At 41.9% G+C, this 25,901-nt stretch overlaps 1 protein-coding gene across 1 annotated transcript in view; it reads right to left on the bottom strand.

The window, feature by feature from the left end:
- Positions 1–834: 834 nt before the first annotated feature.
- CLCN4 (Cl-/H+ antiporter 4) overlaps positions 835–25,901 on the bottom strand; it is a 55,324-nt gene continuing 30,257 nt past the window's right edge. The window contains exons 10-14 of the mRNA XM_083172592.1: positions 19,011–19,556; positions 15,517–15,703; positions 14,351–14,749; positions 8,446–8,662; positions 835–2,532 (exon numbers count right to left, since the gene is read on the bottom strand). Coding sequence (XP_083028718.1) covers positions 2,442–2,532; positions 8,446–8,662; positions 14,351–14,749; positions 15,517–15,703; positions 19,011–19,556 — 1,440 coding nt within the window. The 3' untranslated portion in view covers positions 835–2,441. The remainder of the gene's footprint in view (positions 2,533–8,445; positions 8,663–14,350; positions 14,750–15,516; positions 15,704–19,010; positions 19,557–25,901) is intronic.

Genomic DNA, 25,901 nt, shown 5'->3' with positions numbered 1-25,901 from the left:
ACATATAAGACCTCTGGACAAGGATCCAATACACATATGTACATTTACTAGCTGATGCACCTGGCTTTAGAGATTTGCTGGGCAAAACATTTTACCTCTTTTTTCCCCCCTTAGTAGTCAAATTTAAAAAACATTCCTGCTTAGTGGGTGGCTGCAAATAACTAATGTCCCCCATACATGTATGGGCATGATCTCTTGATACGCTGGACCGCCAACTGTATGCGCTAATTACAGTCGCAGCCAGCGATGGTCAGTGTTCAGTCAGGAGATTGGGGAAATTAGGCATGTTAAAAATGCACCACTGCAAAGTTTGATACATCTACCCCTTTAAAGCTACAATGCTTATGGGACTATAATATAATGTATACTGTATGTGCCCTAGTATTCTACAGCAATTGTATGATACAGGGATAAAATACATCCGGTACTTGTGTACTAGCACGGCGCCCACGATAATTAGTCGCCCGAGGGAACGCGGATACCTGTGAAGCTCGCGAGGGGACGCGGATACCTGTGAAGGTATCCGCGTCGGCTCGCTGTGCTCGCCACACTTTATAAAGTCAACTCCACGCCGGCGTGGATAGTGGGGGTATGAAAAGGTCATAGGACATTGTAGAACATCGGCCGATATCGCATCGCATTGCATCTGGTCTGCGATGCGATGGGCACCGTGCTAGTACACAAGTACCATACATCCTTCATCAATCTGCTTTCATATTGACCAGGCACAGCATTCTCTAGCACACAGCCACCGTACAGTAATTGAAACACACCATCAGATATAGCAGCTTAATATTCATTTCTGTAGTTTTAGGCAAATAACAATGACAACTAAACAGTCAATAATACAAATTATAATTAAAGGCATGACAGTTAACGAAAAGGTGAAGATACTTTACATAATGTATTAAGATGAATCATCCCTTATATTTACTCTCCAGCCTATCATACACATTTATACACTTCATACATTATAGATCATATATTTATATATAAATACTATTAGTTTAGATCCAACATATGATCTGCAAATAGTTTTCAGAAGAATCATAAATCTACATTATTGGTGTTCTTTGAACTATGATGTGTTATGGCTCAGTAGTTTTATTTCCACTTGTTCTTTGTCAATAATTTATTAATAATAGTATCTATTGTTATTGAACATTTCATTAAACTCATTAATAAATAGATATTTCTAAAACGAAATCGGTTTGATCACAATAGCATTCCAATGCTACATATGCAATGGTAACACATATGGAAACTTGCTTAAAAATCTGATGCTAACAGCAGAAAAATCAGAAAATTCGCTCTAGACTGATCACATTTGTAGTCAAGTGCTTGTTAAATGGGAAATCCATTTTCACTGTACCTCATATATTGTTTTATACTATAAAATGTGAATAATTAGTTTTAAATGTTTTTTTAGCCAAGATCCAGTGTCCTTCCTTATTACTTATAATTCACAAAACTAAAGATAATGAATGGAAGGTTCTTTCCCTGGCTGGAGTAACCTGTGGGCTCACCAGGGTTGTATCTAATCCACCGTTCATTTCCCATCAGGGCCATGATTGGTGCAGTCACTTTCCCAAAGCATCTGTATGTGGCTTGCACAGTATCGGATATGACACCCTGTACCCAGCAGAGCTGTCTGGAGCATCCACAGGATGCCCCAGACAAGCACCCCGCAGCCTGTGAGGCGTCTCAGAGAGTCATTAGGACTAGCAGACAGAACTGTACAGGCCGCATCTGGTGCCCCACCGCCTGAACATGGCTTCATGACATCATAGATTTAAGGGCGATACTGACACAAGCCGTACTGCTGCCCCATTAGGACACCCTATTAGGATATTCTTCAGATGGTTCTTATTCTGATTTATATTCTTTGGATATACTTGGACAAAAGACCAAATTGGGTGCACTTAGGGTGAGAACTGAGCCACATATGCCATTAGCAGTCTATTGGTTACAGGGAAAGAGCTCATATAGTATTTCAATTTGGGACAAATTTTATGGCAACTGGAATTCTCGAATGTCTTGTAGTTTGCAAAACCTTCAAATGTGAATCTAAATGAAACAATTATGTTTGTTCTATTGTTTTCCATAATAAAAAAATACTTTTGTGAGATGGTCAGAAAATTAGTGAGAGTGTCATACTCACTCACACACATGCAAGAATTCACTAAAAGTTAGAATGAACTCTGTAACGTGCAGCTTTCAGTGAGCTCTGATCATTACTTCTCATTACTCCTTTGTTCAAGTATCCAATGCTGCCGTCAGTCTACTGTATATACATATCCTTGTGACCCAATGACAATTTCTTCACTGCAAACCTCACTCGGGTTCCAGCTCTTGCTCTTCACACTTGTAAAATAATGGAGAAAAGCTCCTATTTTTACCAAGAATTGAAGAATGTGTATGTAGGACACCCCGTACACAGTCTAGTTGAACATGATTGATTCAGGGTCTTGATTAGCCATCTGAGCCATGTGCCTTAAAACATCCTTTTTCGTTATAATACCCAGAAGCCTCCTGTCGGAAAGAAGCAGGAAAAAAACATAAAGATCATTAGAAAACAGTTTACTACATCTTATTTTACTGTGCACGTGGCCCCAGTAACTCACACACAATCTGTCTCTGTGCATCAATAAAACAGCGTGAAACAAGGAGAAAAAGACATGATGTGTTATTTTTTAATTTCCATTTAGTTTCCAGAAAACCGAGCAGATGTGGTTCTCAAATGACTGAACACATTAGAAGCTGTGCAGCCTCTGAATCAACACTATTACATGGCAGGCAGCATTTTCGGTAAATGTTCGAAGAAAACAATCTGCAGTATTTGGAATTACAGAAAGATAAATGCCAAGGGAGTGGGACAATTCACAACAGTATAATCAGGGCTGACATTTTGTAAAATGAATGCCAATGTCTAGGTCGTCAGTAATTAAGTTGACAGCAAAAAATCGACATGCACAAGAACGACACTGAAGGTCGACATGGAAAAGTTGACACTAGTTTTCCATGCATTTTGGTGTCCGTGTCAACACCACAGCATGTGGAACCCTACCACTTCACTCACCATGCTTCGGACCAGGTGCCTTGAACCGCACAATTGGCACAATTTACCGTTCCCATTCGGAGTTGATGTGGATGGAAAAAAGTAAGAAAGAGTCCAAAAAAAAATAATTAACACGAAAAAACAAGTAAAATGTCAACCTTTCAGGTGTTAACATTTTTCATGCCAACCTTTTGCTCATGTCGACCTTGTGCATGTCGACCTATTGGCTGTCAACCTAGACAGTGTCCAACACAGACTTAGTAAGTCATGTATTGATTCAAGCGGTGGTAACATAGCCATAACATGCTTCAACGTTTCACGGCGTATACCCCGTCAGACGGGATATACACCTCGTAACGGCGTAGGACCGTAAATAAAAGTTTTTCTGCATCTATTTGGAGAGTGAAAGTCTGTTGGAGTGCCGCCAATCCCCAAGTATGTATATATATATATATATATATATATATATATATATATATATACATACATACAATGTCCAAGAGGCTAGGCACAACCGCAAAATCAAACACAAATGTCCCGATGCCCGCTGCAGACCCCAATGCAAAGAATCTATACAATGTATACTCATGCTGCAATTTAAGCAGCAGCAGCATCACTCAGTCACAATAAGGTACACGAATCCAGCAGAAAAGTATCAGCAACCTTTTGACTTATTTAAATCGTCATCAGGCATACATGCCTGATGGCGATTTAAATAAATCGAAATGTTGCTATATATATATATATATATATATATATATATATATATATATATATCTAGAGAAATAAAGACGGGCGCTTCATAGTGCATAAATGTCGTTTTTTTTGAAAATTTATTCAGACATATAAAAACATGAAACATAGGAATGGGTAAACGTACCAACGGTGGCGGTTCTTAATCACCGCGGTCAAACAGCTTATGAGTGGTGCATGCAAGCAGCCACAGACTGGAGCCGGTTACCTCCGTTCCCGGACATACAGCAAAACAGCAAGTGGTGGTGTTCTCCTGTGCTAGGCCACGCCCCTACGCGTTTCGTATCAACTTCGTAGGGGCGTGGCCTAGCACAGGAGAACACCACCACTTGCTGTTTTGCTGTATGTCCGGGAACGGAGGTAACCGGCTCCAGTCTGTGGGTGCTTGCATGCACCACTCATAAGCTGTTTGACCGCGGTGATTAAGAACCGCCACCGTTGGTACGTTTACCCATTCCTATGTTTCATGTTTTTATATGTCTGAATAAATTTTCCAAAAAAACGACATTTATGCACTATGAAGCGCCCGTCTTTATTTCTCTACAAATCTCTTACCTGCTGGATACAGGTTCATTTGCCCCATGAGAGACGGAGCAGCTGGGACCAATATCCTAAGTGCCTTTACAGACTATCCTAATTGAAGGATTGGACGATTTGTTGGACACTGCAAGGTTTTTCTGGACTTGTTATTACAGCGCATTGTTCTTTTTCTTTTGCATATATATATATATATATATATATCATTTTTTTCTTTAAAGGTGGATTGTTTGATATGTAACATTTCCTTTTTTTGGGCAGAAAGAGCTAAACAGGCAGCTGCAGTTATCAGAAACCAATCACCCTTTAAAGCTCCAAACACATGGAACGATTGGTCGCTGAGCGATATTTACGAAATTGCTGAGTATCCCATTTTCATCAGTGACCAGTAATGGCTGCTGATGAAAATGCGTAAGGAAAGCCACTGGTCGCCGGAAAGCCGGAGAGAGAAACATGTAGCATGCTCCCTGTGACCGTCACTCCGTACACACAGGGATATGGTCGCTGAGCGTCCATATCCTCTGTGATTCATGCTGAAATCGCCCCATGTGCATGGGGCTTTAGACCTTTTTTAACCAGCTTTTTGTTTTTTTATGTAATTAATATCATGCTCTAATGCAAAGGTTCTCAAATGATTTTGCTATGAGACCCTGTCAGACAATAAAAATTATTGCAGGACCCCAGCAAGTTACCGCAGAATGGTCGCCACCCATTTGTGGTCAGCAATCCGCCCATGCATGGCAGCATTGTGGAGGCCCATAATGATGCAAGGAGGCTGACAATTCAAATTAATTTTCAGAAGTCTTGGATCACTGACTGAGAGATTAGAGAAGTCATCAACCTGATGGTCAGCAACATGGAGTCGCGACCCACTTTCAGGTCAGGACCCCCAGTTTGAGAACCACTGCTGTAATGGAAAGTATTTTTCTTTACACATCCCATGCAGCAGGTGACACAGACACACACGTGTTGTGACAAATGACCTTGTGTGTTGGAAAGGTGGGCCTGAATCACATTATTCTCTCTGATATTATGAAAGGTCTTTGAAAGAAACCAGGCAAAAGCTCTATACTTGACTGGTGTATGTCAAAGATGTCAAGTATTGCTCCACTTTGGGTTTTATTTAATAAAATGCAAATACAAAGCTGTGCTGGTTTGTCTATTAAGACGTTTCAGTGATTAAAGCTGATAGCGAGAGTAAACCCATAAGTTGTAGCTGAGAAAGGCGTCTTAGTGTACCAAATGTATCAAGCATTGTGATGGCAATAGATCATGCCTGGTTGTGAAGGAAAAAATAAAAACCAACAAAAAAAAAAAGACAGAAATCTTTTTTTCATTGTTATAAAGTTAAATAGCTAAATAAATAAAAAATAGCAATAACACACATGGTTTTTCATTTGATCTGCCCAATCCAGATTTTTTTGTAGAAATATTTTGTTGTGACCATATACTGTGCTCTTTGCAACCAATTATTTGGCAGCTGCCTATTAACAGAGGCACAACAACATTTCCTCTTCTCGAACAGCCCTTTTTACTGCAGCTGAACCTGTGGAAGTGCTAACACGCACTCTGCCTGTCTTCTAAACTCCATACCGCAGCTGGGACTCTTTAATAGAACTTCCATTTCCTGTACTATACTGAAGGGATTGGGCTAGAATTTAGAATGGGGTAAATCAGAAAATGACTAGCCACCAGAGAGTACCAATAGGGGAGATCTATCAAACCCTATGAAAATTATAAAGTGGAAAGAGATAAAGTACCAACCAGTGTCTGTCATTTTACAGGCTGTGTTTGAAAGATGACAGTGAAGCCAGCTACACACTAGAGCGATGGCCAATAGGCCCGATGGTTGGGCCAAATAGCCTTTAAACTAGACTAGTGGAGATTGAGCCGACACATATTAATGACGGAACGACATATCCTTCCACCCTTCATTGACACTGCCCTGGGTTGCTAGTGATATCTTCTGTTGGCCGGCTCAAAGACATCGCTAGCAACTGACTAAGATGTACTAAGCTTGAAAAGTGATAAAATGGAGAGTGATAAAGTGCTAGCCAATCAGTTCATATCTGTCATGTCACAGGGTGGGTTTGGAAAATGACAGTTTGGAGCTGATTGGTTGGAGGTTATCACTCTCCGTTTTATCACTTTTCAAGGCTTAGTACATCCCTACTAACTGCTTTGGGGCTCATCTACATTTGGATATACAGTAAGTCATTTGAAAAGATTCCTCTCAGATGTAGCAGTATACACCCGCACTTCTAGGTGCCACGTTCACAATCTCTCCATATATGGAACTAGACACGCCCTTTTAGTGGAGCATGACCCTCAATGGGGCGCTATGTAAATCTATATCACCAACTATAATCTCCCTGAATCTAGTTTTTAAAAGTAGGCAAGTATGATACATACGCCATATGATAGTGTAGAGATGTGACTTGCCAGTATTAACATCATGCAAATTCAGCATTTACAATAATAATGATGTAATAGAGTGTCCTATTGTTCCAAGGTTTTGATTTAAATTCAGATTTGATTACATCTGTATTAAAAATTCATAACACCAGACAAAAGTCCCTCTTGTGTATGTGACACTTTATTACATTATGATACAAAAAGAGTCATGTAACTTTAGCATTTAACACTAATAGGGGGAGATGTACTACGCATTCGAGGGTGATAAAGTAGAGGGAGAAAGTACCAGTCAATCATGCTACCTGCTGTGGCTACAGTACATATCTATACCATCTTCACGCTATCCTACGCCCTTGTTATTCTGAATTACACCAGGTGCTGGACAGATGAATCAAGTTTAAAATATGCACTTACTAGATATGGGTTCCTTCAGTGTTTCTTTCTATGATCGGAGCACAAATGCGTTTACCTCTAAATTGTTAAAAATCACAATTGATAAAAAATATTTTATCTGCCTATGCTGGCCTGAGCGGTCTTCCATAGTTTTATAGTGAGCCACGCAGCAGGATTTCAGACAGCATTGATCCAGAACATTTATATATTTTAATAAAGGCATAAAAAGCCATTTTTCCTGGGAAAATGTGTTTTCTTGAGTCAAGGCCTCTTCCTCTATATTAAACCTCTCCCTGCCAATCATAGCTTTCACAGCTATTGCCCAGTTATCTCAGGATGGCAACAGCAGAAGTTACTACTGTAGGTGATAAACATGCTTATTTATTTAAATTTAAAAAAATGGATTCAAATTGTACTATCCTTATATTTTCCTTTTTTTTTAGGAACATTGTATTGCTTAAACTTATTTTCTGCAATATTATATGCTGTTTTTGGTACTTGTGGATTATCACGGCTCCCATCGCATGCCATATATAGTGGCATGCGATTGGATACGATTTTTGCAGTTTTTAATGATTTTTTTTACAAAATCGCATGCGATCGCATCGCATGCGATCGCATGCCTTTTTTTAACAGAAAAGCATCCAAATGCATTGAAATTAGTATCAAACATGTTCAATGGCCCCCAAATGTCATTTTTGAGGCTGTACCACCCCCACTATCAACGCGAACCCGAAGCGTGGCGAGCGCAGCGAGCCCGGGAGGGGCGGCGGTAAGCGTCCTACGACCTTTTCCTACCCGCACTATCCATGTCGGCGTGGAGTTGAGAATAGAAAGTGTGGCGAGCGCAGCGAGCCACCGAGCCCAAGGCGTGGCGAGCGCAGTGGACACCTGTGAAGCCCACGAGGGGACGCGTATACCTGTGAAGGTATCCGTGTCCCCTCGCCACGCTTCGGGCTCGGTGACACGCTGCGCGCGCCACACTTTCTATTCTCAACTCCACGCCGACTAGGATAGTGGGGGTATGAAAAGGTCATACTACGCGTACCGCTGCGCTCGCCACGCTTCGGGTTTGCATTGATAGTAGGGGTGGTACAGCCTCAAAAATGACATTTGGGGGCCATTGAACATGTTTGATACTAATTTCAATGCATTTGGATGCTTTTCTGTTAAAAAACGCATGCGATCGCATGCGATGCGATTCAATTTTTTGCTATACGATGCACATCGTGGGAGCCGTGATTGTCCACAAGTACCCTGTTTTTTTTTTCAATGAAAGCGATGCTTACCCACTCCGAGTGACAAGACATTGCCTGAGTCCGAGTTTTCTAAAGATGTCCACCACGGTCTCCATTGGTGTGTGGTCAGTGACTGTAAAGGGGCTGAGGTTAAGTATGCGTCTCAGTTTCAGAGGATGAGGGCTGTTAGCTGGAATTTCCGGGGGGTCTTCTGTGAAATATATTATTGAGTTGCTCACCACCCCATCTTGTCTCTGTCTGGCATTTTCTAGAAGTAAAAAAAACTTGCAGTGAGCATCATTTTATCAAATAAATTGTAAAAACAAACATGTATTTTCTAACATGGTTATATAATAACAAAAGAAGTCAAATTAATTTTATCTTTACTCTGTTCTGTTAAAATCCAAAAGGATATTGGGCCAGATGTATCAAGCTTCAAAAAGTCATCAAGTGGAGTGTGATAAACAACTGGCCAATCAGCTCCTACTTGTGATTTTTCAAACCCAGCCTGTAACATGGTAGTTAGGAGCTAATTGGCTGGCTATTTATCACCCACTATTTGATCACGTTTTGAAGCTAATACCCCTTTCACACTGCAGCTCTTAAACGGTAAATTGCCATTTTTTTTAACCTTTTAAAACAGGTAGAGTTGCAGTGTGAAAGCTCCAGGGTGCTTTAACCGTTCAACAAATACAGGTATTTGCTAAACGGTTAAAAAGCAGTGCCCTACCCGTTTCGTTTTTGGGACTTAAATGGTATTACATACTATTTAAAACGGTTTGCACCGGCAATGTGAAAGGGGTTTAGTGGCTCAGACCCGTTTTAAATACCGTTTTGAAATACCAGGTCTTAAACGTTTAGGCAATGTGAGAGCAGCATAAGTAACCTAAAGGTGGAAGTGTTATATTTTGATAATGAGCATCAGTGATAAGTAGCTCCTGTGTGAGATGGGCCAGCAAAGAAAACTCAAGGGGAGAGGGCCCTGAATGTGAAAGTTTATATATAAAATATGTCACCAACAAAAAACACATCATCGGGGCGGCGTCTGCCACAAATGTGTACAGATACTGATGACTAACTGTTCCCTTATTCCCAGCATAAGAAGGTGCCTCGCTGTCATGGATTGAAAGCTGTGAAGAAGGGTGCTGGTGGTTATTATTCTTTACTTGGTACGTTGGCAAAGAAGTGCGGTGGCGGTGGTGGGGAAAGAGAGAGAGAGACAGAGAGAGAGGGAGGGAGCAACTCTATTGGGAATAGCACCTATTAATTAAATATATATATTTATTATTATTATAAATTTAAATTGACCTTATGAATTAATTATGCAGAATTTTTTATGAAAAAGGGGTATACATTCCCTATGATGTTAATGTAATATGGCAGTGATGATGATATATATATTGTTTGTAGGCAGTATTGCTATATTGGTTTTCAATTTTTCTCTTCTCCATTTGTCCTCCTCCTCCTTTCGAACTTTTCTCCAGCTTAAATGAGATATATATATCTTTCTCTGTGTGTGTTGTTTCTGATACACTATATTGTTATTTTTAGAACAATTACAGCCTTGATAATCAAGTCTTCGATTGCCCCTGAGGAAGTCACGTGGGTGACGAAACGCGTTGGACCTGCTGTTGTATTGAATTACCACACATTCTGTCAAAATTGATTCCAATACATGACTGTATCATCACTGTATTTTTTTCGAGCCGTGTTGTTGGCTTTTATTAAATTTTTATATTGTGTAAAAAGTTGTGTACTTGCACCTTTTAGCGCACTCTGTTCCTGTCTTGTATATATATATATATATATATATATATATATATATATATATATATAAAAACTGCCAGCATCATATCCATAACCACAATTTAAATGCTGATAGTTTATAACAGTCTTCAAAGAATTTTATAGAGGACCAGCAGTGGCGTAACTACTGTAAGGCAGCCCCAGCTGCCGCTTGGGGGAACAAGCAGCAGTGGGGTCTGTGTGGGTGCCGGCACCCGATCGACGCACTGACATGCTGCTGCCTGCTGCTGCCCACTGCCTGAGCACTGGAGGTGAGTCAGCCACAGGGCGGGTGTGGCCATGGCAGAGATGACAAATCCCCCCACTGATTCAATTTACTGTACAGAGCCGGCTATTGGCTACTGTGTAGAGGATGGGCAAGCGGATGGGCGTGCTAAGGCGGCCTGGGATGCGTCGGAGTCAAGGGAAGCAGCAGTGTATGCTGGTCTCTCTTCCTCTCTCCTGCTTCAGCTTCTCCATTATGCGTGTGGCATCATCACGTCACACACTGGGGAAACACACTGGAGAGGAGCCTGGGGGGGGGGGCACCACAAACTTTTTGGCAGGGGGGAGCAAAATTTATAGTTACGCCACTGAGGACCAGGTAAAGAAATTAGCCTTTTTTTCAATGTTTTAATTGATATAGCAGCAGATGTGAAGAATATCAGTGATTAAGCATCAATGATTGCATTTTTTTTGCTCATCCAGACAAGGACAATGATACCGTGAAGCTTCTCAGCCCACCATCTGTACAAGGAGCGAAGTCAATTTGTTTCCTGATTTACAAATGTCTGTTACTTCTGTTAGGAAGCAGGCTTTCAATTATTACTGCTTAGGGACTAAACTGGTTAGTATATAAATAGGTCTGAAGATTAAAATGTTACATGTATAGAGACGAGCTCTCAATATCACTAATATGCAAGAAATTGCAGATGTGTAGCCTTAAGAGAGGATTATAGACAGGGGAGTGGAATGCAGATAGAAAGAAATTGCAGTAGTTGATGTGGGAGATGATCAGAGAATCAGAGAGGGGCTTTTGAACGATACTGTTCACAACATCGTGAGTGTACACTCAATATCGCTAACTAAGCCTGCTCCCTCACATCATTAACGATCATTGATATCTTCCAAATATGCAGGTCAATTTGGCAATATAGCCAAGCAACCTGCATCATTAGTGGGCCCCGGTGATGTCACTGAATTATATCGGCGTCCAATATTGGTCAGTGTGTATGGACAATATCAGCCACCTGTGGCCGATATGATTAACTATATTGTCCACAGTCCCCCGTCGTGTAGTATGTATGGGGCTTTAGAATGACATATTGTAGCAAATTTTCAAAGGTGGATACAAAAGACAATGAAGTGATAAGGTATGAGGAATAAAGCAAAAGGAAAAGTTACCAAGGCAGCAGGCTTTGGAGAATGAGAAAATGTTGATGGTAAGGATGCTATAAGGCAGTGGTTCCTGGGTTGCCTCGGGACACTTTCAGGGGTGCCACGAGTTGGTGGTCCAGGACCAATTCAAATAGTATATACAGTGCTGGTGGCTGCCAATCATAAAATATGTGTACAATCAGAAGCAAATCCTGCCCTTTAACATATAACTGAACCTAAGAAGCACATATAAACACAACCTACTTAATTTTATATATATTTTTTGGGGCCTAGAGGTGCCGTGGAAAAACTGTGATACTCTGTGGTGCCGTGATTAGAAAAAGATTGGGAACCCCATCAGTGGCGGCTCCTACCTTTTAGGGTGAGGGGAGCTGCCCTTCTGGTCGCCGCCACCTCCACCGCCGCCGATGCTCTCCTCCCATCCCCGGCGCTTGTCCCATGATTGCAGGCGCCGTGACTGGCGCATGCGCAATACAAACATATGTACTGCGCATGCGGCCAGCTTCTATGGGCTGCTTCGGCAACAGTCCATAGAAGGAATCTTGGTCCCGGCACCTGTACAATATAAATTACAGGCATCGGGACCTGCGCGTGCGCAATTGCCGATTTTGCCTGGCAGCCCGCACAAAGGCGTCCCGAAGGGAGGGTACACCTCACAATGGGACTGCCTTGGTGAATGGAAGGTCGGACATCCAATAGGAAGTCACTGCCAGTCACAGTGAAGCCAGTGCAGTCTCACAGACTACATCTGGCTTCACTACAGTGGCAGATTTTACCTGGGGGGGGGGCTGCAGCCCTGCAGCCCATAGGTAAAAACCGCCACTGAACCCCTTCTATAAGGGGAGATTGTAAAGGAGAGCAGATGATAAGCTCTCATAGACGTGGGCTTCTCTACCACAAAGACAAACATTTAGGGATAATATTGTTTATAGCAGTACATCTGCACTGTAGAAGCACCTGGGGGAAATCCACATGAGCTAAATAACTAAAGCATGGCATACAATCACCAAGCAGAGAGCACCATGGCTCTGGTGTGGCAAAGTATCAAAACTAACAACTTTACCAGAATGTCTCTATCTAGTTTTGACTGTCAACATGTCATAAAGAACACTTTACTGCAATGAAAGTGATACATTTCAGTCCCCTGTGGTGGCCTTTTATGCAAACAGACTTCATGCAGTTGTGAATAGTAAAATTGTCTGATTAAAGAGACTTCTGAAGAAAACACAGAAAAAGCACTTCCTGGCAGTGACCTTCGCAGCCTGACTGGGATCAACTGCTTTCACATGTATGTTTATAAAATTGTGTTAAATATGAAAAACAGTTGAAATATTTGGTCTAATTTTTTTCTCTCTCTTTGATTGGTTTCAATCGCGGTATGCAATGTAACCTGATGTGATCCAAGAGACTATACAGAGCATGTCTAGGGCAGAATAAGTATCAACACTTGTGCCAGTCTCTTTACTGGAATAGTTCATAGTTTCAGTGGTCTTCAGTTATGCTGATTTCTCAAAGGAAAGATTTTCAAAACAATTAGCAAGTACTGCACACACAAATCCTGGAGATAATAATAGCACCACAAGACTGAAGAGCAGACAAGGTAATCGGGTATATGTATGAAGCAGTGAGCCAGAGGAGAAGAGCCCCATGGCAACCAATCAGCTGCTCTGTATAATTTATAGTATGCAAATTACAGAAGTTACTTCAGTGCTGATTGGTTGCCATGGGCCAATTCTCCTCTGGTTCACTTCTCCTCCGTTCATACATCTACCCCAATATATTCAAGATAACAGTAAGTAGAATCCTTAGCCTGAGAGCAGGTATGGAAACAGCAGATGACAGGAGTAAACAGGTAATTTACAGGTCATATTTTGTGACAGTCATTAACCAATAAGCTAAAGACTTGCTGATTGTGGAGTCTAAACATTTGGAACATTAGTAGTAAACCTGGGAGATGATTTGAGAAATACATATATGGGTAGATAAACATCTCTCTGTACCCTGACTTTGATGTATTCACTATTAATAGTTCTCCTAATGTTCTTCACTGAATACTGACTATTGAGAATACCTACAGTAGTGATGGCTAACCGTGACACTCCAGCTGTTGTTAAAATACACATCCCAGCATGCCCTACATCATTTTTTGCATGGCCAAATAGCAAAACTGTAGCAGGGCATGCTGGGATGTGCAGTTCAACAACATCTGGAGTGTCAAGGTTAGCCATCACTATGACCTACAGCACAGGTCTTCAACCTGTGGCCCTCCAGATGTTGTGGAACTACATTTCCCAGCATGCCCTGACAGATTTGGCATGCTTATAGGAAAAAATGTGGCAGTGCATGCTGGAACATGTAGTTTCACAACATCTGGAGGGCCACAGGTTGAAGACACATGACCTACAGTATGTACTGTTTAATCTGTACCAGATTTTCTTTATTTATAATCCAACCTGACATCACTCAGGACTCGCCACGAATGTGTGGTGGATCTTCACTAGAATATATTAGCTCTACATTATCATCTGAAACTCATGTCTGTACATTTGCATACATTATATAATTTCTGATACTTAAATATACTAAAATATGGATCTTATTCAGCACTACAACTAACTCTCAAATAAACTGAAGGCAAGATTAATCAAAGATTGAAAAACCCTAATACTACTAAACACATAAATTGCATCCTGCATTGGCAGAGCTACCTCCACTACTGCTTCACAGCCAAGACGTAAGGCAATGCAGCACATCAACTCCTTCCACAACTTACTTATGGCAATGATGAGTTCTCTCCTTTGGGCAAAGCCAATTAGACGTTCCGAGTCTCTGGATACCACAACAGGGAAACCATTATAATCTGTGTCTTTGATTAGAGTCTCCACATCTTCTACTGTCAAATTGTCCTGTGTAAGAACAGAGAGTGGTGGCTCACCACGCCGAGGCCTCATGACATCTGTTGCCAGTGTTCTGTGGGTGAACTCATCCTTTACATCAAGAAATGGGTAGCCATTTAAATGTATGTGTGCTTCATATATTCCTTCTTTTCCAAATGCATCAGCTACCCATTTACTTGTTACTGCAGCTGCCATCAGTGGTACGATGTACTCTAGTCCACCCGTCAACTCAAACATGATAACAACCAGGGAAACAGTCATCCTAGTAACACCACCTATAATGAAAGCATTTTATTTTACTGTAAAATGTAGATATTAATTACGCACTGCATTGAGTATACATTGTCTTTAATATTATACAATTTATAAGGCAGAAAAATAAAGTTAGTTTTAATCGTGCAGAATAATTAACAAAAACAAAACATGTGCTGGAGTTACCTTGTTTTAACAAGTACTGGACATGGATGATAAGGTTTATGAAAAATCGAAGTGCACAGACTTATTATTGTATATGCCGATGAAATACGCCAAGATAAAAGGATGTCATATATACATTAACATATTGATGTATGAGAAAATGCTTATAATAATAAGAATCTCAGTTTTGCTGTTTGGGGCTGATTTGATAATTTTATAGCTTCTTTTTTGACCATTTGCAATATTCAATTTACACTTCTGTAACATTTAATAGATGGAGGAGTCATAACAGAGAGTGATAGCAGGTAGTAGTAACGTGCACTTACTGGGGGTCAATTCATGTGTGATTGCACCTGCCGCCATTGTTGCAAGTACTGATTTGCACAAGGCCCAGGAAGTAGCAACAGTCCTTGTATTTTATTATTTAATAACGTGGTGTGGAGGAGCTGCTGCTATTGGTAAATTATTCTGGAAACCTTATTTTTAATACAGGAAATGCAAGCTGCCCACCATAATGGTAGAACATGTAATAACCGTAAGTACTCAAATGCTGTTATGAAAAACGCTGTTCTTTAAATGAACTCTAATCAATACAATCACTACAGTATATTGTACATTACTGTACCTAAGCAAGCTGCAGCTCCCACCATGGCGTACAGCCCTGGGGTAACACAATCTGCCCCTGGTCTACACCAGCCGCTAAAGATAATCCAGTCATGGTGGTGATAAGCTAGTTGCTCTACTCCAACTCCAACTATACGTCCGGCGATGGCGCCAACTGCTATGCTAGGAATGAATAAACCAGATGGGATCTGCAAAACACAAACAGAATTCAATCATCTGCTTTGGTACAAAAGAAAAAGTTAAATAATAGGTGTTATTTTGGTACAATCTTATAACTGTAATATAGAAATATATAAAAAATCATATACATTTACAGCAATTCTTCAAAAAGCAATCTGTTGAGCTGGGGATATCACCCATGGTACTTTTACACCAGAAAATGTAACAGTGAGTACAGTATGTGGTACAGTATCTATGGGGTCTGTGGCGTGCGGATTATTAGCACAGCACTAACAAGTTGTCATTGCTGAGACATAAAGAGAGAATTTAATGCAGGTGTGGTGGACATCACTGTGTTGTCTGGCTATGCACCTTACTGTCTGTGGGGTTTATTTAAGAAGATGGGAGTTCTATTGAAGATGGGATGCTGCACATAGCAACCAATCAGAATCTACTTATTATTTATTTAGCACCTTGTAGAAAATAATATATATAATCTCATTGGTTGCCCATAGCAACATCCTATCCCTATTTTGGGACACAAATATGTCTAATGCTATCATAGAGATGTGAAGACATTAAATACCGCTTGTGACGTTCTTCAGCCTAATCATTCCATAGATGCTACATGGCCATTGTACTGAATTCCCTGCTATGCCTTTCTCTTTTACAATCATGCAGCCTTAAATCAAAAGGTTATGCAGTTAGGATTATAACTGAACTATACTTGTCAATGACATAATATCTTTATATTATTATTAATTAATCATGATTTTTTGTATATCACCCGAAAAAAAGGAAGACAAGTGTGGTAACATCTTTGCTGACAGATGTCACATCACCAGTGGAGACCCTACGCTGTTAGCACTACTCAATAATTCATCAATGGACAGTGTCGATATTACTAACGTACTGCAGTCCATGAACGACTTACATATATCATACATGTTTATTAATCTATTATATTTAAATATTTAGAAAAGTACCGCCAGTATTTCTGTAGCTGAGTCTCCTGATGTTCTTTTTTTATTAAAATGTGCTATAAATATTGACGAAAGCAGTAAAGATACATGTTATGAGTCCACAGTCTAACAAGCCTAAAGGAGAAGGCTTTAACTGACAAACACATTTAGCACTGGTAACATCTGAGCTAACAAGAATATTTTGCGAATAAGACTTATACACATAGATAAATGTTATGGCATAAACATAATGATACACAAATGATGTTGATATATGTGTAACCTGTATAAATGGGGAGATCAGATGTCACCACTCATGTGTATTATAATGAGCAATGTACCCACTTCTGTAAATTGGAGTCCTGCTGCAGCAGCTTCTGTCCTGCTGTAGTTGGGAAGGGTAGGAAGCAAGGTGGAGACCTGCTGCAGCAGCTTCTGCCCTGTTGTGGTTGGGAAGGGAGGGTGAATAGTTGAAGACTTGCTCTGGCTGGTGCAGCAGCTTCTGCCCTGCTGTGATTGGGAAGGGTAGGTGGATAGTTGGAGACTTGTGGTGCCTGCTGCAGCAGCTTCTGCCCTGTTGTGGTTGGGTAAGGTAGGTGGCTAGGTGGAGACCTGCTGCAGCAGCTTCTGCCCTGTTGTGGTTGGGAAGGGAGGGTGAATAGTTGAAGACTTAAGGTGCCCATACACTAGTAAGATTTATCTTCAGATCTGGCTGGTTGGAACAAAAACATGGTTATGGATGAGTGACAGTTTGTCAGTTTTCCAGCATTTCCAAGCAAATGGTCAACTGTCATTTGCTCTCATCCATAACCATGTTTTTGTTCCAACCAGACAGATCTGCAGATAAATCTGCGTGTGTATGGCCACCTTTACTCTGGCTGCTGCAGCAGCTTCTGCCCTGCTGTGGTTGTGAAGTGAAGGTGGATAGTTGGAGACTTTATCTGGCTGCTGCAGCAGCTTCTATTCTGCTATGGTTGAGAAGGGCAGGTGGAACAAGGATTGCATAAGCATAAAAAAAATTCCTGTCGGACGGGCCTTATGACTAGTTATGGATATTAGAGATCACCTCATACTTCTATGAACTTTTTCAGATAGGTCTAATATTAACAATCATCAAGAGGTATGGATAAGCACTAACAAATATTAGGATGCAGATTAATGTATACCTATATCCTCTGCTGCAATACCTGAAGGGAGTGCTCAGCCTTTTTAAAAAACCAGAAAGAAAGGGAAAAGGGTACTTGTGTATTATCACGGTGCCCCCGATATTGGTCGCGCAATGTTTTCATCGCATCACATGCCATGCACCCGATGGCATGCGATGCGACGCGATTTTAGCCCCCTAATCGATAAAAAATCGACACCCTAGTGTGTGCTTTCAATGTTGAATGCACCCCCACGCCACCCCCCACTATAAACGTGAACCCGAAGCGTGACGAGCGTAGCGAGCCCACGTCGGCGTGGATTTGATTTTATAAAGTGTGGCGAGCGCAGCGAGCCACCGAGCCCGAAGCGTGGCGAGCGCAGCGAGCCCCGCGAGGGGACGCGGATACCTTCACAGGTATCCGCATCCCCTCGCGGGCTTCACAGGTATCCTCGTCCCCTCGCCACACTTCGGGCTCGGTGGCTCGCTGCGCTTGCCACACCTTATAAAATCAACTCCACACCAACGTGGATAGTGGGGATATGAAAAGGTCTTAGGCCGCGTACCGCCGCCGCTCGCCACGCTTCGGGTTCACGTTTATAGTGGGGGGTGGCGTGGGGGTGCATTTAACATTGTAAGCACCCATTAGGGTGCATTTAAGATTGTAAGCACTCATGAGAGTGCTTATACAATTTTTAATTTCATCGCATCGCATTGTATGGCATTGTATGCCATATACAATGTCATACAATTTTAAAATTGTATGACATTGTACAACATTGCGCGATATCGCATCGCATACCATCGCATGCCTTTTGGTATGCGATGCGATGGGCGCCGTGATAATACACAAGTACCGGGAAAAGTACTGTGCAGCGGAGTAGGTAGATAACACAATTGTATTCAATTTACTTAATATACTGCCCACTACTAAAATAATTAAACATAATACAAAACAGGAGCATTCTGACCTGTCGGAAAAAAACTGCCCTTATTGGTTGGAACCCCTTCCGACCTGCTGTCTTACAGACAAGACGGCAGTTCCGACAGCAATTGAATATACCTCTATGTGTTGATGAAGAAGAGATAACTGGGTGTGGTGAAAATAACCACTCTCGCTCCATCAGCAAACAGATTTTAAGAAAAACATAACCTAAAGCATTACTGTAAATGTAATTTGTCTTAAAACATTAATAATAATAATACTAACAACAACAACAGCAGACTTACCTTCATACCAAATGTAAATATAGTAATAATTATTTTAAAAACAAGAGCTAATGCCAGTTGCCACATGGCTGTATAAACTCCTGGGCCTGCTGGCCGATCCGGAATGTCGTCCACAGGTCTGGTCATGTTGCTATCATTGATGTAATCACAGAGCTGAGAAGACTCCAGAGCTCCGCAGTCATTGAAAAGCTCTGAGATAAGCTCACTTGTGCTCCTTCGTGTGTACGGGTTTGGATAAGCTATAATGGCTGTGATGGCAGTGATGGCAATGACTTCCAATACTGGGTACTTGCCGAGGATGGTGGTTTTACGTCTGCGGCACCAAGCAATGTTGCATCGGATGAAGAGGGTTCCCCAAAGCCCTCCGAATACACCAAGGAGGATGAATGGAAACAGTTCAGCCATGTACCAAGGAGTGTGATACTCTACATAAAACAGAACCAGTCGACTGTTTCCAAATGGGTTAATAGATCTCAGAGTAAAGGCAGCAACAAGGGCAGCAAAAAATGAACGCCACAGGGTTTTGAGAGGAAAATAGTAACTGACCTGAAAAACAAGCACAAAACAGTAAGTGACTAAGAGAAAACTGTTAGATTGCAGCGCTCAGCGCCTGTCTCCGCATACACTGCTTAGTGTAAGACTTACAGTCTTCCTTTTCCTCCTTGCAGCCAACGTAGTTAAGCGTCACCCTGAGTGACAGGTCGCTTAAGCGAATAGCAGGGCAGAGACCCCTGACCCTGCTGGCAGCGTTACTCTTTCCTGTGAGGAAGTCCCCGCGTTAGAGTGTGCCTCAGATCGTGTGTGACTCCGTCCATGCTGTTTGTAGCTCCACGTGCACCGGAGCGCACAGGAGCAAGTCCCCGCTGTAAACCCGTTACCAGCGTGACCTTTTGCACAGGGAGATCAGTCATCATTGGCAGCAGCGAGACTGGGAGAGATACCGCAGCATAAACCAGCAGACTGTCATTTACCCTGCACGCGCCAAAACGCTACAGCTAAGTAACAACCAGAGACTGTCGTTACCAAATGTACAAGTTGTATTACTGCTTGAAGTTAACTACTAAAGTACTGTTGTAACCTACAAGCCTGCCACTTGAATAAACCCTTCAAACTGGTTATATCTTCTAAGTGTGAGGTCTAACAACCACACTGCACGTACTTATATACACTCTGCCAATAGGTTATGGGCCCAGCACGTCACGTGCGCGAAGATTAACCCCCTGAAGACAAAGTGCTAGCGCAGTACATAAAAGAACACAAAGGAATTATTTCTAAATTGCCATTTGTGGAAGAGTTAACGAGAATGCACAGTACAGGGCATAGCATGAACTTTCCAAAGCTCAAAGGCTCAGAGAATTACACTACATGGAAGTTCGCTATGGAAATGCAGCTTAAGAGGGAGAAGCTATGGAAAGTCACAATAGCCCCAGGAGAAAGTCCAAACCCAGAAGAGGTAGACAAGGCCATTGGCACAATAGGCCTGGCTGTGGAGCAGCATGTTTATTCTACTATCTGTGGGAAGGAGTCCGCTAAGGACATATGGACAACTCTGCAAGGTGCTTATGAAAATAAAGGCTTAATGAGAAGGATAAGTCTGAGACGCACACTGTATGGAACAAAATTGAATGCATGCAAGGACATGAACGATTATATTGATAAAATACTATCGATAGCTCAGCAATTGGCGTGTGTAGGAGCAAAAGTGGATGAGGAAGAAGTAGCAATGGTAATGCTGCAGAATTTGACAGAGGAATTTGACTTTCTGGTTGTCGCACTAGAGTCAAATGAGACCAAGCTTACAACTGAAGTTGTGAGAGCCAAGCTACTACAGTTCCAAGAGAGAATCCACAAGGATGCCATAGCTGAAGGTTCTGCCTTAGTAGCAAAGGGTGCGAAACCCAAGAAATGCACATTCAAATGTTATGTGTGCCACAAAGTAGGGCACAAGGCTTCAGAATGCAGGCTGAAGAACACTAGTGGCATGCACAAGCGGCATGATAAAAAGAACGAGTCAGCACTGAATGTAACAGACAAGCCAAGGAGGGATCTCTGGTACATGGACTCGGGAGCCTCTAGACACTTCAGCTGCAACAAGGAGTGGTTCAATTCTTTAACACAGTGTAACCCCACAACAGTTACCGGGATTGGTGAAAAGATCCTTACTGCTTCAAGTGTTGGGACAATCACAGTGAGACTAAGAATTGAGGGACAGACAGTAGTCACAGATATCCAAGACGTCCTGTATGTACCAGAATTGGGAAGTAACCTCATCGCTATCAGCGTACTCGAGGCAAAAGGCTACAGAGTCCAGTTTGCAAAGGGCAAGTGTATGGTGCATAATGAAAGAGGGACTGTAATTGCTTCAGCAACCCGATGCAACCAACTATACGTCCTAGACACAGATGAATGTGTAGCTTTGGCAGCCTCTGCTGAAAATGAGTCCATGGAGCTCTGGCACAGACGTTTGGGACACTTAGGATATGATAATGTCCAGAAATTAGCTGATGGGATGGCAACAGGAATCACAGTGAAAGACACCGGAAGACCTGTGTGCGAGAGTTGCATAAAAGGCAAGCAGACCCGCAACCCATTTCCCAAGTCAGCAGGCAGAGCAGAAACGCAATTAGCTCTGGTACACACAGATGTGTGCGGACCAATGGAAGAGGAGTCAACCAGTGGTTACAAATACTTCATGACTCTCATCGATGACGCCACAAGAATGACACACGTATACTTCATAAAGAAGAAAAGTGAGGTGGTCAAGAAAATTGTGGAGTACAAGAACCTAGTGGAAACTCAGACGGGCCTAAAACTAAAGGTCCTGAGATCCGACAATGGGGGAGAGTACGAAAATGAAGTACTAACCGACTTCCTAAAAAGGCATGGCATAAAGCATCAGCTGACGATGGCCTACACGCCTGAACAGAATGGCGTAAGTGAAAGGGCGAACAGAACAATCGTTGAAAGAGCACGAGCGATGGTGAACGATGCTGGCCTGGAGAAGAGTTTTTGGGCAGAAGCTGTATCTACTGCAGTATACCTGAAAAACAGAACACCTACAGTGGCCGTGAAGGGAAAAACCCCCTTAGAGGCCTGGTCTGGGAAGAAGCCAGACATCAGTCACCTCCGTGTCTTTGGGAGCAGAGCTTATGCACATATACCAAAAGAGAGAAGGAAGAAACTTGACCCAAAATCAAGACAGTGCATATTGCTAGGCTATTGTGAGGAGAGCAAAGGGTACAGGCTCTGGGATGCAGAGAACAGACGTCTCCTGAAATCAAGAGATGTGATATTTCAAGAAACAGCATCACCCACAAAAGCAAAAGAGCAAGAAAAGCAAGCACTAGTAGAGGTATGTGAAATAGAAAGCATACCTGCAACAGAAAATACTGAAGAAGGAAGCGAACCAACTAAAAGAGCTTCTGTAAGAAGAAACAAGGGCATACCAGCCAGAAGATATGAGGAAGAATATGCGAATATTGCTTTCAGTGAACCTCAGAGTATTCAAGAAGCGAAAGCGTGCAGTGATTGGGCGAAATGGAAATCTGCAATAGACACAGAGTTATCAGCACTGAGAGAGAACGATACTTGGACCATAGTAAATAGGCCAAGCAACCGCAAGACAGTCAAGAACAAGTGGGTCTTCTGCAAGAAGTTAAATTCAGACGGAGAAGTTGCCCGTTACAAAGCCCGTCTTGTTGCTAAGGGATACACACAGAGATCCGGAATTGACTATGGGGAGATATACTCACCTGTTGCGAGGTATAACACTCTCAGATTAGTAATTGCAGTCGCCACCTTACAAGACTTACTGCTATACCAACTAGACTTCGATTCAGCGTTCCTAAATGGAGAACTACTTGAAGAGATCTATATGGAATCACCAGATCATTATGATGAGAATGAACTTCAGACAGAGAAAGTGTGTCTTCTGAAGAAATCCATATATGGCCTGAAGCAGAGTGGTCGTTGCTGGTACATAAAATTGGACACAGTACTACTTGAAATGAATTTTATTAGATCAGAGACTGACCACTGCCTTTATCACAAAACTCTGGGAGAAAAGTTGTTCATCATAGCAGTCTATGTGGATGATATACTTATAGCAGGTCACGAAGATCACATCACAAGTGTAAGAGATCAACTGAAACAGAGATTCAAGTTGAAAGACTTAGGTCCAGCCAATCATCTGTTGGGCATGAGAATTGTTCAAGACTTGCAAAAGGGAACAGTCACAGTTGACCAACAAACGTACATCGAGGCAACAATCTTGAAGTATGGGATGGCAGACTCCAAGTCAGTGAATACACCAATTGACAAAAGCATCAAGATTACAAAAGGTATGTCACCAACCACACAAGAAGAAATAGAGGAAATGCAAGATGTTCCTTACAAGAACGTGGTTGGAAGTCTTATGTATGCAAGTATTGGAACTCGTCCAGACATCACTCATGCAGTCAGTCGGGTGAGCCAATTTGCAATAAATCCTGGAAGACAACATTGGATCGCAGTGAAGAGGATCCTGAGATACCTAAAAGGTACAAGTTCCTTGAAATTAAAATTCGCCAAGACAAGCAATTCAAATTTGAAAGTCTTCTGCGATGCCGACTGGGGAGCAGATGAAGATGATCGTCGTTCCCACACCGGTTACCTGTTCACACTGGCCGGAGCAGCAGTTAGTTGGGCGAGTAGAAAACAACCGACCGTTGCTCTCTCAACAACTGAGGCCGAATACATGGCTCTTACAGAGACATCAAAAGAAGCACTCTGGATCAAAGAGACTTTGTGTGAGTTAGGTCTACTTTATGAAGAAGAGACTATCAGTATCGCATGTGATAACAGGGGAGCAATAGATCTTTCCTGTACTACCAAGCACCATGGAAGGTCAAAGCACATCGCGATAAGACATCACTTCATCAGAGAACTAGTGGAGAACAAGTCCATTGATGTTGAATACATTGCAAGTGAACAGAATGTCGCTGACATGCTTACTAAAGGACTGTCGGGAAACTTGCTTACTAAGTTCGTGAAGGACTGTGGACTTGTCTAAGTTCAAAAATGTTGATTTGAAGTTTTTGATGTTCTGAATGTTTTTTCTCTCTAACCATATTTTCGGTTACAGGTATTACAAAAGGACAAAGCATTGTATTGAGTTCTTTTATGTAGCCGAAGACAGCCTTAAGCGAGGGGGAGTGTTAGATTGCAGCGCTCAGCGCCTGTCTCCGCATACACTGCTTAGTGTAAGACTTACAGTCTTCCTTTTCCCCCTTGCAGCCAACGTAGTTAAGCGTCACCCTGAGTGACAGGTCGCTTAAGCGAATAGCAGGGCAGAGACCCCTGACCCTGCTGGCAGCGTTACTCTTTCCTGTGAGGAAGTCCCCGCGTTAGAGTGTGCCTCAGATCGTGTGTGACTCCGTCCATGCTGTTTGTAGCTCCACGTGCACCGGAGCGCACAGGAGCAAGTCCCCGCTGTAAACCCGTTACCAGCGTGACCTTTTGCACAGGGAGATCAGTCATCATTGGCAGCAGCGAGACTGGGAGAGATACCGCAGCATAAACCAGCAGACTGTCATTTACCCTGCACGCGCCAAAACGCTACAGCTAAGTAACAACCAGAGACTGTCGTTACCAAATGTACAAGTTGTATTACTGCTTGAAGTTAACTACTAAAGTACTGTTGTAACCTACAAGCCTGCCACTTGAATAAACCCTTCAAACTGGTTATATCTTCTAAGTGTGAGGTCTAACAACCACACTGCACGTACTTATATACACTCTGCCAATAAAAACATGGTTCAAGACATTTGAGAAAGGAGTTGTGTATAGGAGTTCTGTAAATACTCAAGTTCAGAATCAGACAGATTTTCACAACTTGCTCTGGATGAATAAAATGTATACCTTTATAACTGAGGTAAAATGTGGAGGAAAATAAGTATGTTGTCTTCACTCTGCCTCTAATTGTATCTAGTTCATTTTAGGACAAGAGAGCAAAGGGCATAGGTGAAGGTGATACCAAACTCCAAAATAATTCAAATGATACCAAATACTCCATAAGGCACATAATATAATCCACCATAAGAGAACAAGATGAATCCATATGCCTCCATCTAGTGGTTAGCTGCAAACGGTCATAACTATACTGACATATTATATTGTTACTTCTATAATAACCACTAAGCAGTTCACCTGAAAGGCAGCAGGAATCTGCAGACCTCAATCGTACTGTTCCATAGTCTCATTGCCTAATGGAAAAACCACAAAACGTGCCAAGCGGTGCCAGGTTCCTGGCATTGTAAAATATTCAGGTGATATCATAAGGAACACACAATTTAATTCAGATGAAGTGTCAGCCCTCTAGACTCTCCTTGCCATTAGTTAATATGAGAGAAGGCATGGCAAAGTAATTTTTAAACACAGCAAAGTGGATATTTATATTCACTAATATATAATGTATATGTATATATAGAGTATATTCAATGTATTCCAATGTCAAACTTTGGTTTTGGCTCTGGCGAAAAATGAATGTTCTATCATTTTATTTAAACATGCTGTTCGAAAAAAGGTTCTAAGACAGAAGTTCCCAAACATGGTCTTCAGGGCACCCAAATAATACAGGATTTAAAGATAGCTACTGTATGCTTGATCACAGGTAACTTAATTAGTTACAGTACCTCAGTTAATGCAATTTAACCATCTGCAATGAACAATGGCTATATACTGTATAAAGCCTAGGAGATAATTCAGCAGTGATCGCTGATTAGCAAAAATTAGGCAGGCCTTGCTAACCTGCATATGCGAGTACATGGCAGGGCGCATGTGAGAGCCCTGAAACTGAAGTCTGTAAAATATGACTGCAGTCTAAGGGCCAGGGGCAGTGCACTGTTTTCAGGG

Source organism: Crinia signifera, chromosome 2 (genome assembly GCF_055691185.1).
Source record: "Crinia signifera chromosome 2, ASM5569118v1, whole genome shotgun sequence".
NCBI lineage: Eukaryota > Metazoa > Chordata > Amphibia > Anura > Myobatrachidae > Crinia > Crinia signifera.
Note: the sequence above shows the minus strand (reverse complement) of the source record. Positions and strands in the feature narration are given on the sequence as shown.